Raw genomic sequence first — 12371 nt, forward strand, 5'->3', positions numbered from 1 at the left:
AAATGAATGTGGCTCATCACAGTTAGAATGTTTACATAAATTCAAGATGGCTGCGCCCATGAGAATGATAAGATTTTCCCAAAAATTTAATATTTACCAAGATTTGGGACATTCTTTGCTTCCTTTTCACTGTATTAATAGATCCCCATGTCAACAAGTTTCCAGGAGATTTTTTGCAAAAGATGTCTTTAAATCTTTGATTGCTGGAAAATCGTTGAAACAAGTTGCCTTTGCCAGTTTTGCCCTTGGCCTTGGTGTTGGTGGGACAACACTGTTTGTTGGTCATAACTGGAATCGACTTAAAGTTAGTGCCGACACCAAAACAGCACAAGACGTTAAGATTTCAAAAAGTGTAAGAAATTATTAATTATTATTGCATTTAAAGTAGCTAAGCCCGTAACTCAATATCATCCAAAATCCTCGACATTGGAAACACAAATTTTTTTGCAATTTAAATCAGCATTGGTGTTGTGATCTTACCCGAAAAAGATGAGCTTCTGATATCCAATATTTAAGACAAAATAAACATTTTTACCATTGGTACACGAATCGTGTACCATAATGCGTTTCAGCGTCATTTGTAACAAGGTGCTCAAAGAATGAGGCTAGACATATTCCACAAGTCATGTCAAACGATGATATCATGTCCTTATTTGGAGAGCATGCGCAATAAATAGTATCGGTGTTGACTGGAATAACCAGACGCTAGAAACTGACTTGCGGTTGAGACTTCTGGCGTATTTCGTCGAACATAACTGATGACAATTCACAGTAAAACAGACACGATTGAATGTAAAACAGTTTATATAAATTCATATTACATTATTATATGTTTTGCGACCCATTTGTGCCAATTTCGAGGTCCAAAATATTAGCGATTTAGCCCCTTTAACTTTAAAGCCAACTGGCAACTCCAGAATTACCAATGGCAATGCACAAGGCCACAAGCCAGGGCATGGCTTTTGGCTAGCCTTAAAACCATAACGGCCAAAATTCACTTTTGTCACACAGACATACCGGTAGTTCACTTTGGTCAAAATTAACATAATTTACTTTTGTCAACACAGGCATAATTTGGTCAAAACGGCCTACTTGCTATACACCGATGTATCGAGCGGAAAGTAAAAATATAAAAAATTCTGTCTTTGGTTGGCAAATGTAGCGAAAAGTTATCTTGAATTGTATGAATATGATAAGAGCAGATCGTTCTCACTTACCGAATTCCAGCCTGTTTTTTGATTGTCATCATGTTGCTAGAATCGAAATTAATATGCTCCCTTTATTTTGCAGAGATACCTCCCCTGAAAATCGCTGAAAAATTCAGCAATAATATTTTTAAGATTTTGATAATATAAAAATAATTCATGGGTTTTCTTTTCAAAAGGAGATTTATATACATGAATAAAATCGTCTATATTTCTATGTACATGTATTAGAAATTTCAGTTCAGAATGAAATTGGACATTGGACAAAATCACATGTACACCACTGATCACGGGGGGGTTGGATGGCTGAATAGTTAGCAGGTGCACGTTGTATCATAAAGTCTGTCATTGAGTCAACTGCCGTGGTTTCGATTCCACGGTTGTACGTGGCAAGGAGTAGGGTCGCCTGTCCAACCTCGTGGGTTTTCTCTGGGTCTTCCGGTTTCCTCCCACTGCTAAAGACCCCTACGCGCAAGAAAATTATGGAAATAAAATTGAACCATATTATGTTAGTCCCGAAATTACCTAGTTTTTGTCGAGTGGACATTAAACCCCATTTCTCTCTCTCTCTCCACTGATCATAAAATTTACTGTTTCTCACGTTAAATCTAACTCGGAGATCTTCCACATTTGTAATGGAAAAGCATATCTAGTAAATAATTGACTGGTTCTTATCATTCACACTATTTCACACTTTCACCTGTCAAGCTGTGGTCATGAAACAAGGCCCACTTTTATCCATATAATTTGAGTATCTCCTCACCATCAAAACACCAAAATGATGCATTTTTTTGAAAGATGAAAACCAGAATTGACCTACATGTACTACTGATAGAAAGTAAATTCTATAACTTTTTGCCCATGAGATTGTTGGTAAAATATTACTCTCTCATTTTGTTACTTTCAGATACGAGTCAACTCAGATGATAGTGGATTAAAATTAACATTGTATCAGTTTCAAACTTGTCCTTTCTGTTGTAAAACAAGGGCTTTTTTGGATTACTACGGGTTTTCATATGATGTAGTTGAAGTTAATTCTGTAACAAAGAAACAAATAAAATGGTCAGATTACAGAAAAGTTCCTATTGTAGTAGTAAATGATGCTGGAGAGGGGGGACCCGTAGTAAGTTTGTATTTTTTAGTTGCCTTAAACCAGTGGTTCTCAACCTTTTTTTCGCCAACAGCACACCTTGGAACACATGAAAAAATAGGGGCACACCTGGCTAAATATATATGAAAAATATCTGAATTTTGCAAAATAAAAACATGGTAAGTCAAACAACATACAACCACAGTCAGAGACCAGTCATAGACACTTAGAATGACTCAAACTAAATGAACTTATCATTGAATAATCAATTGGGATCACATGTTTTCTCACATTTTCTTAGTGTGCCGTTCTTGAGAATCACTGCCATAGACTAACAGGGTTACTGTCGATCCAGTTAAAGTCAGAATTAATGCATGACGTATTTTTATACACTTTAGGCCTATTCACCCACATTCTATTAGGTTGTATATTGTCATCACCCCAGTATATCTGTCAGTTCACAATTTTTACCTATCCGATTTATTTCCCCACTTGCATGGTTCATCATAGGGACACATTCTTTTGACATTCTAAGTTACACATTCATAGACAGAGTTATTGCCCATGTCACCAATACCATGAAATGAAATGGGATTTAACGTCCTACTGTTTTGCTCCGAACTGGGCTAATGAAGGCGGGCATACACCATATAGTGTGCTATGAGGGAAATTTTGCCTGGACAGCGGCACTACGACCTACTCTTACATCGAATTCCAACTGTCAAGGGATCATTTACGTGCACGCCAATGTGTACACAGGACTTGGGTTTTTCATCCCATCCGAACGACTAGACAGCTGTCCTAGTTAGGCTCTCCGTCCTGCATCACTGACAAGGGGGAACCACGCCAGAAAATCTGGATGAACTTTCTTGGCCAATGCAGGATCAAACACCCGACCTCCAGGCTAGCTACCCAGCAACTTATTAACAACTTAGCCACCGTGACCCCACCAATACCATTTCAAAGAATATATTTGGAAATACCTCTGATGAATCCAATTCCACACTTTATTTTGAAGTAAATCAAAGAGGTTTATTTTTAGAAAAGAACTACATGTATTATGATTTTTGCACGTATTAATTTTAAAATCCATTATTTTCCATATTTCAGCAATTGAATGAGTCTTCGGTTATTATAAGTCTACTAGAGTCCTACCTCACCAATCCAAGTTTTAAAATAGATCAATTAAAAACCTTCTATCCTTGTATCGAGTCTAAAGAAGGAAGAAAAACTGTTTATGATTTTCCCAATAGGTACTTTATAATGTTTGGAGAGAAAGAACCCAAGACGACACCAGATGCTAGAAAGTAAGTGGTTATAAACTTCAAAAAATTTATTCGAGAACATTGAACTTGCATTTAATATATAAGAGTAGGGTGGCCGAATGGTTAATGGGTAAGCGTCAGTTTGTAAGATGTCATTGAGTCAAATGGCGTGGTTGCAAATCCTTGCTTAAACAAGGAGAAGTGTCGTCTGTGGAACCTCATGTGTTTTTCTCAGGGTCTTCCTTTTCCCCACCCCCCACTGCTAAAGACTCATACATGTACCTGCAAGGAAATTATTTAAATGAAATCAAACCACATGTCAGTCCTGAAATGACCTAGATGAGTGGACGTTAAATCCCATTTCTCTTTCTCTGCACTAAATATTGAAATATTTTCCCTCTAGTGCTGTATTGAAGACTGGTATTAACCTAAAAATCTATCCTACAATGTACAACATATTGGGAAGGAGGGAGGGAGAGAGAGAGAGGGAGAGATTTATTTCAATAACTGGCTTGGGCATAAACATGATGGGGAGCCACAGTGGTTCGGTGAGTAGGGTGGTGACTCACTAACCAGGATGTCTCTGGTTAGATTCAGACATTGGCCAAAGAAAGTTCCTAATAAATTTCCAGCCTGGTTTCCGCTTGACAGAGAAAAGTGCCTAGTCTTTTAGATGGCACTAAAATCTGAGATCCACCTGTGTACTCAATAGTAAGTGCAGGAGGACCGCACTACACATAAAACAAAAATCTACAAGATAAACCTGCGGACAAGACAGAAAATAGACATTGCACCAAATAAACAAATATCAAATCAAGTGAATGGATCCGGGGGTCAGCCGTAAGCGTGCACGTAAAAGAAGCCATGACAACCGAAATTCAATGTAGAGTATGCTCATATTTAACTCATAGCACACTGTATGGCATATCACCGTTTTCATTAGCCCAGTTGGTGCAAAAAAGTAGGACTTTATAACCTCAATTCATTTACAACATGTAGGTCTAATGCAAATTCTATAACTAGGTTCCCTTCCATTATTACTGCTTGTCTCAATATGATTGCATCATGAGGTTGATATGTTAACAGAGCTTTACATGCTTCATAGAAAGTGTTTATTTCATCTTATCTATAAACTGTAAAAAAGGTACCTGTAATATAGTATGTATGTAAATAACTTCATTATCCGGCCAAACATTCCCCCTAGAATATGATGCAATATGAAGTGAATATTAGACAATAATAAAATATACATTCACCATTGCACCAATAAACTGTACATCTCCATAATCCGGCCAAACATTAGTCCTAGGTTATGATGCAATAATAAGTGAATATTAGGCAATAATACATTGTTCTACATTAGAGATATCCATTACTTAAAGATACATTATGTAAGATTTAGATCTGGCCATTATTGCTTATAATAGTTCAAAAATAGATAATAAAAATGAATATATTGAAAATTTCATTTAAATTATTTTGTAGTTTTGACAAGATATGTAATTGATTTTTTATCATCGTAATCATGGTACTGGTATATTTGAGTCTTTAGCCTTGCTTCTCTAGTTTTAAATTAAATAATTAAACGAAGTTAAAATCTTGAGCATCCGATGGCATTGAGAGTTGATTATGGTCTGGATAAGTTAATTAATGTCTAATTAATAATTTAAATAACCTTTCAGGCCTAAAGAAAGACCTACAATGGGTAAATTTAGCTCTTGAATAATGTATCTTTAATGAGTTAGTAAATAACATTGAATATATTCTTTCAGTTGAACTGCAGATAAACAAAACAAGGGGGTTCTACTTCCACTTTAAAATAACAGTCAATACATAAAAAAATGGCAGATTGTTTATAATAAATATCATTTATTTTCATATGGTTTTTATCAAATTATTTCTTTTTCTTTTTTAGAAGTGAAAGAACATGGCGATTTTGGGCTGATGATCATCTTGTCCATATGTTATCACCAAATGTTTATCGTACCCCATCTGAGGCTCTCGCTACCTTCCGTTATTTCTCCGAGGTTGGAGAATGGGAGAAGAATTTTAGTACACTAGAAAGGTTAACAGTTATTTATGTAGGAGCATCAGTTATGTACTTATTAGGAAAACTGCTCAAAAGAAAGTGAGTTGAATATATGCTTTGTTTCTTAACTTCATGGGGGGTTGGATGGCCGAATGGTTAGCACATTGTATCTTAAGGTCTGTCATTGAGTCAACTGGTGTGGTTTTGATTCCCCTGGTTGTACGTGAAAAGGGGTAGGGTCGTCTGACCAACCACATGGGTTTTCTTTGGGTCTGGTTTCCTCCCACTGCCAAAGACCCCTACACGCATGCGAATTATTGAAATAAAATTGAACGATATGTTAGTTCTGAAATGACCTAGTTCGTGCTGAGTGGACATTGAACCCTCTTTTTCTCTCTCTCTCTCTTAACTTGATTGGAGGGTATGAGTGTCCAAGGGGTCTAGTATATGGGCTTTAGATCATTAAGGTTGTCATTGAGTCAAGGCTTGTATGTGACAAACGAAATGTAGCCTGCCTGTGCTCATATGTTTTCTTTGGGTTCCACCCACTGCAGCTTAAACAATGCATGCAAAAGGATAATTGTAAATAAAATTAAAGTCCTAAAATGTCCTAATCTCTCTTATTAACATTTTCTATCCTTTTTGTCCATATGTTTATAGAATCTGAACATATTAAAGAGGTGGTTCTGAAAATTCTGTTTAAAAAAATTGATTTTGTTTGTTTTTTCCAATCTAGTTAACATCAGCAGGTATTTTTCACTTGTTTTATATTCAATTTTACTTAACATTTAACAATTTTATTTTCATTGTGTTATATTTATATATGTGTAAATCTATATTTTTATAGGTATAGATAATAAGATGATTGTATATTTTTATTGGTATAAATAATAAGATAATTGTATATTTATATAGGTATAAATTAAAGGATGATGTACGAGAATCTTTGTATGATTCGTGTAATGAATGGGTGGCTGCTGTGGGTAAAAAACGAAAGTTTATGGGAGGAGAAAATCCTGATTTATCAGATCTAGTAAGTAACTACAAGTACATAGAGAGGGATAGACAGGAAGACGTGCTGTTGCGTCTCAGTTTCAGGATCTCATAAGATCTCATAAAAATATAGTAGCTATTGTAAAAGAACAAACAAAAGGTATTGCCTCATAGAGAGAAAAAGAAATGGGGTTTAACATCCACTCGACACAAACTAGGTCATTTCGGGACTAACATATGGTTTGATTTTATTTCACTAATTCTCTTGTGTGTAGGGTTTTAGCAGTGGGAAGAAACTGGAGGACCCGGAGAAAGCCAACTAGATTGGACAGGCGACATGGAGATCATACATTAAACATCATCCCTTTACTGTATATCTACTAAAATTCTATATTTTATAATACAGGTTGTGTATGGTGTTCTGAGTTCTATAGAAGGATGTTCAGCCTTTCAAGATGCTTTAATCCACACCAAGATTGGTCCCTGGTATTATCGTACTAAAACAGCTGTTCAAACTAATCAGGGAGCTGCTCTACGACACAACAAATAACCACAGTTCATGGCCTTAGTTGGAAGAGTGTATAAATTATTGGAACGTTTCGTAACATTTGTTACATATTATGATATGAAAATGTGAATAGAATATTCAGATTATAGCTAAACACGCTAAAGGGAGTGGCTGACTGGACTGAATCCCAGGGGCCACAATATTAGTTAATTAACAGAAAAACAAAATTGGGTGTGTAAAATAAATGTCATGCTTAGATAGAGTAGTTGAGGAGCAATGGATGCCGACTGTCAGCAATGTGATGAGTGTGGGATAACGATATCTTGTATCGGGGGTGGGGGTAGATGGCCGAATGGTTAGCACGTGCTCGTTGTATCATAAGGCCTGTCATTGAGTCAACTGGCGTGGTTTCGAATCCCTGGATGTACGTGACAAGGAATATGGTCGCCTGTCCAACCTCGTGGGTTTTCTCCGGGTCCCCAGGTTTCCTCCCACTGCTAAAGACCCCTACGCGCAAGCGAATTATTGAAATAAAATTAAACCATATGTTATTCTCGAAATGACTTGGTTTGTGTTGAGTGGATGTTAACCCCATTTTTCTCTCTCTCTTGTACCGAGATCTTATCCATGCTACAGTGTGCAGAAGTTTGCCTGAATGTATTGTAGTTTCTTGAATTCTTATTCTAATACAATTATGGCAAATAATTTCTTGATCTTGTACCAAGATCTTTGTTCATGGTACAGTGTACAGACGTTTGCCTGAATGCCTGAAAATCAAATGTAATATTGTTTCTTAAATTCTTAATACATTTATGGAATGAATTTTTTTCTTTATTCAAAGTCAAAGATGCTGGATTGCTAGTACAGGTAATCATTTTGATGGAAAGGTCTCGGTTTCAATTACACCTAGGGGCTTCATGCAAACTTGATTTGGCTCTTTGACAACTGTCATTAAAGCTTTTAAAATGAAATGAAATGGGGTTTAACCTCTTACTTTTCTGCACCGACTGGGCTACATCATACAGTATGCTTTGTGGGCAACTTTGCCCGGACAGTGGCACTACAGCCTACTCTTATATCAAATTTCAACAGCCAAAGGTTCTTTTACGTGTATGCCAATATGTACAATGGAACGACTATACGTTGTCCATCCTGCATCACTGACAACAGAGAACCACGCCAAAAAATCCATTTCATTTTTCTCGGCCAACCTCCAATACATTCTGAGACCTCCAAGATCTTGCTCACTTTGTCACCGCTGCTCCCTTAAAGCTTTCAAGCAAATGTCCTAATCCTTATATGCTAATACATTTTTACCGTTTTAACTAGGCATGTTAGCCTTACAAGGTTCATCAAATATGGCCTGGAAGGGTTAATGTTGGAATAAAAACGTGAAAGAAGAATGGTAGGAGAAAAATAGTATTATGGCTTTTTTTAGAGGTACATTTAGAAAACAAACGTCTTTTGTAGTTGGTATAATGTTTTAAAATTCATACATACATGGAAGAAACAACTGCTGTTTTATATTGCATTTATTTATTACTAATAATAATATATACATAAATACACATAATAATATTCAATTAAAGCGGAAATTGCAAATTTTCTAAGAAAGTCAAAACGTAATTATTTCTATGTCTTTTGCTCAATAGGTTGTCAACTCACAATTATACGATCATAGGTGTCATTCTCACACTTAAGATTCATTTACACAGGAAATAATAACACAATTACCTCCATTGTTTTCTATTCTCCACGATGGAGTAGCGATATTCAAACGTTTGAAAATGAAGAGGAAAATGATATTTTTGCCAATTTCTCAGCTCGCTATAGTGAATTATAGGATTAATAGGATTATTCTTTAACAAGGTAGGACTGTTTATGGATACCATCTTTTTTCAGGCTTTATTTTAATAAATTTTAAAAATATAACTTAAAAATTTGCAATTTCCGCTTTAACAATTACAAAAACTACTAATACCCAGTGGAATGTTAATAAATCTATCTTTTAAAAATACATTATGCAAGAGCTAAATCTGCCTATTGCAGGTCCTTCTTTAGGCCCGAAATGTTCCCTAAATTATTAATTAGACATTGATTAACTCCTCCAGACCATAATCATCTCTCGATGGCATCGGGTTTCTCCGATATTAAATAGATTAGAACAGTTCAGCCATATTTTGATTTAAGCTAAAAATGGAGGAGCGAGACTTAGCTTTGAACAACCAGTACGGTGGTTGAAATTATTGCACACGTCTTGTCAAAATTTCAAAGGCCAATATCTTCACCCGCAATAGAGTAAATTGAATGAAATTTTCAAATTATTCATTTTACATTATCTATTTTCGAACTATTATAGCAAGAATGGCTAGCTCTTTATCTAAATCTTACATAATGTATCTTTAAATTAACAAATCCTGTGTAATTCAGCAGATAAATTTGTATAACAATACAAATAAAAAGATATTGAAAACATACATTGTACGAGAAATTTATGACAAATTCATATATTCTTTAAGTTGCATTTAGTAACTGGGTAGATAAATAAACTATAACACATACTTATGGAAAAACAGCTACTGATTTATTTGGGCAACGTTTGGAAGAATATTAGCTTGAAAATGTTGAGAGAATACTCTTCGAAATGTCGCCTAAATAAATCAGTAGCTGTTTTCCATAAACTATTTTAAAAATGTTCAGAAGCATATATTTGAACTAGTTCAAAATAAAATTTACCGTTTTTAAACCTGTCTCGGTGTCTTTCAAAATGGCAGTGAATTTTGATTTCGGTTGTTCATATGTATTTGAATCTGATTAAAATATAGATCTTTATTTCGTTTCGTTTTTTTATACTTTCGATGTCCTTCACTACATGAAGGTCGCGTCAGGTGTCTTCGTCAGACATTGCTTAATCAATCAGCATTGACGTTCCTAGTAGTTTACCCACAGTTCCATGCATCGCACGCCAAGAACTCGCCGTAACAGACTGTTTCATTGGCTAATCTCTCACTTCAACTAAAAAGCCTCTTATATAACAACTCTTCCAGATGCTAGTGTTGTTAAGACAAGTAAAACGAAATTTTGAACTATAAAAAATAAAACGAAATAGGATCTGTGTTTTAATCAGATTGCATGTTCAATGAACATGACTACATGTACTTCCACAATGTACAAATTTTTTTAGCAAATTTACAAGTTCTTAAAATATTTGTTTACAAACATTCGTTATTAAGATAAATTTGTGTATAATGTTCTTGAGGTATCAAAATGTAGTACACGTAACTTGCACGTTTATTAAATTCATTTTGTTACCCCTTTAGAATATCTTTTGAGATAGTTGTGTATATTCAAACTTATTAAAACATAAAGGGTCAAAATCATAAGGATATACACATGTATAAGTAAATTCCTTGCCAATATTCACTTCTTAAACATGCATTATGCATTGCAAGAGCTAGATCTGTCTATTGCAATTCTTTCTTTAGGACTGAAATGTTATCTAAATTATTAATTAGGCATTAATTAACCTATCCAGATGGTCATAATCAACTCTTGATGCCATCGTTAGCATGCAAATTTTTAATGGATGGATAATTTAACGTAAAAATGGATAATCAAGATTTTGATTTTTATCGTACCAACGTAAGTAATAACGATCCAGACTAGCCTAAAATTGAATCGCAAATATCTTGGTTCAGAGTGAAGCAATTTGACTGAAATTTTCAGCATATTCTGTTTTCATTATCTATTATTTAACTATTATAGCGAGAACTGTCAGCTCATTATCTAATCTTCCGTATAGCCCCTTTAAGTGGTAAATATTTAGTTTTCCAGAACAATTCGGCAAATTCTCTACTTGTTAATGATACTGAATAGAGAATAATTGATTGCAGAGAGCCATATGTAAAAATGAACTAATCTTGTAGATTTTATTGTAAATAAAATGTTTATTTGTCTTTTGTGTTCAGATCTTATTGATTTCTTTTGTTGAGTCAACATGCAATGCAATATTTTTATCCTTTATATACTGACTTGAGATGTAACCAAGTAAACATCATTCAAATGATTAAATCAAATAGGCTTTAAAATACATGAAATATATATATATGAGAGAGAGAGAGAGAGAGAGAGATTAACTCCACTTAACTAGGTCATTTCGGGACTAACTTATGGTTCAATTTTATTTCAATAATTTTAATGTGCGTAGGGGTCTTTAGCAGTAGGAGGAACCCAGATGACCTGGTACAACTGGGGAATCATCATAAAATGGGTGACTTCTTGTAATTTTAACAAATATATAAAACACTAATAACCTGGTAGTGACAATTATTTTTTTTACATTATGGGTCGGTTTTGTTTTAAGGGGTGTTATGTTATCTATGGGTCAGTTACCTCTGTAAATGTACTGATATTAATGCCACTTATTTTAAAGTGGACTGAAGTCGTAAATATGTGTGATCTCAATTTAAGAACTAAATATGAAATATCTAATACTTAAATGGTCTATTTCTTATCATTTTAAATGCTTTTTATCTAATATATATGTGTAACAAACTATTCTTGTAAAACTAGCACATTTTCTAAAAATCCTACCAGTAATCATAAATATACATATAATTTAGGAAATTTCCTTGACAAGTATCTAAGACTGGAGACTATAACATTAAATAACCATATCTTTTGTCCTTTAGTGGCATTTAGCAATTGGAAACATATCAAAACTATACAGTTATATGGGACAACAATCACTGGTTTATTATACACAAGCATGACGTTTCGATAAGTATTCTCTAGAGAATACTTATCGAAACGTCGTGCTTGTGTATAATAAACCAGTGATTGTTGTCCCATATAACTGTATAGTTTTGATATCTTTTGTCGTTTTAAGTGCCACAAATACCTGATTTTTTTACAAAAAATTTTTCTTTAGTGTTTCTTTTGTGAACCATTTTATCCAAAACTTTAAACAAAATATCCGTACGCATGTATAATATCACAGGGTCAGATTATAACTGGATAAAAAATTGGTTTCACCAGTGCTTTGATAAATCTGGAGGTTCTCCTTTCATTGCTGACTCCATAAATATAAAATCTATCTATTATATTAAATTTTTATAAATCTTGGTTATATTTTCTGCCAGTCAATATATCTCTATCGTCTATATACAGTTAACGATCAACATTTTTCATTATATCCATGAGGACTTCAAGAATCTGATTGTCTTCTTTCTTCCTTAATTTGTTCATGGACGTCCCTATTATCTTGTAGAAGAGCAAGCGC

General features: G+C 34.4%; 1 protein-coding gene across 1 annotated transcript; it reads left to right on the plus strand.

The window, feature by feature from the left end:
- The first annotated feature begins 32 nt into the window (after positions 1–32).
- LOC126812296 (prostaglandin E synthase 2) lies at positions 33–11040 on the plus strand. Its single transcript, XM_050538611.2, has 6 exons — positions 33–352; positions 2113–2328; positions 3406–3602; positions 5476–5688; positions 6505–6622; positions 6989–11040. The coding sequence occupies exons 1-6, from the start codon at positions 47–49 to the stop codon at positions 7130–7132; spliced, it is 1194 nt and encodes a 397-aa protein (XP_050394568.1). The 5' UTR covers positions 33–46; the 3' UTR covers positions 7133–11040.
- The last annotated feature ends 1331 nt before the right edge of the window (positions 11041–12371 follow it).

The sequence above is a fragment of the Patella vulgata genome, chromosome 1 (genome assembly GCF_932274485.2).
Source record: "Patella vulgata chromosome 1, xgPatVulg1.2, whole genome shotgun sequence".
NCBI lineage: Eukaryota > Metazoa > Mollusca > Gastropoda > Patellidae > Patella > Patella vulgata.

Coding starts and splice junctions, on each gene's coding strand:
- LOC126812296 (XM_050538611.2), top strand. CDS start 47: ATGGCTGCGCCCATGAGAATGATAAGATTTTCCCAAAAATTTAATATT. Junction 3,603..5,475: donor ACGACACCAGATGCTAGAAA/GTAAGTGGTTAT, acceptor TTTCTTTTTTAG/AAGTGAAAGAACATGGCGAT. Junction 6,623..6,988: donor ATCCTGATTTATCAGATCTA/GTAAGTAACTAC, acceptor TTTATAATACAG/GTTGTGTATGGTGTTCTGAG.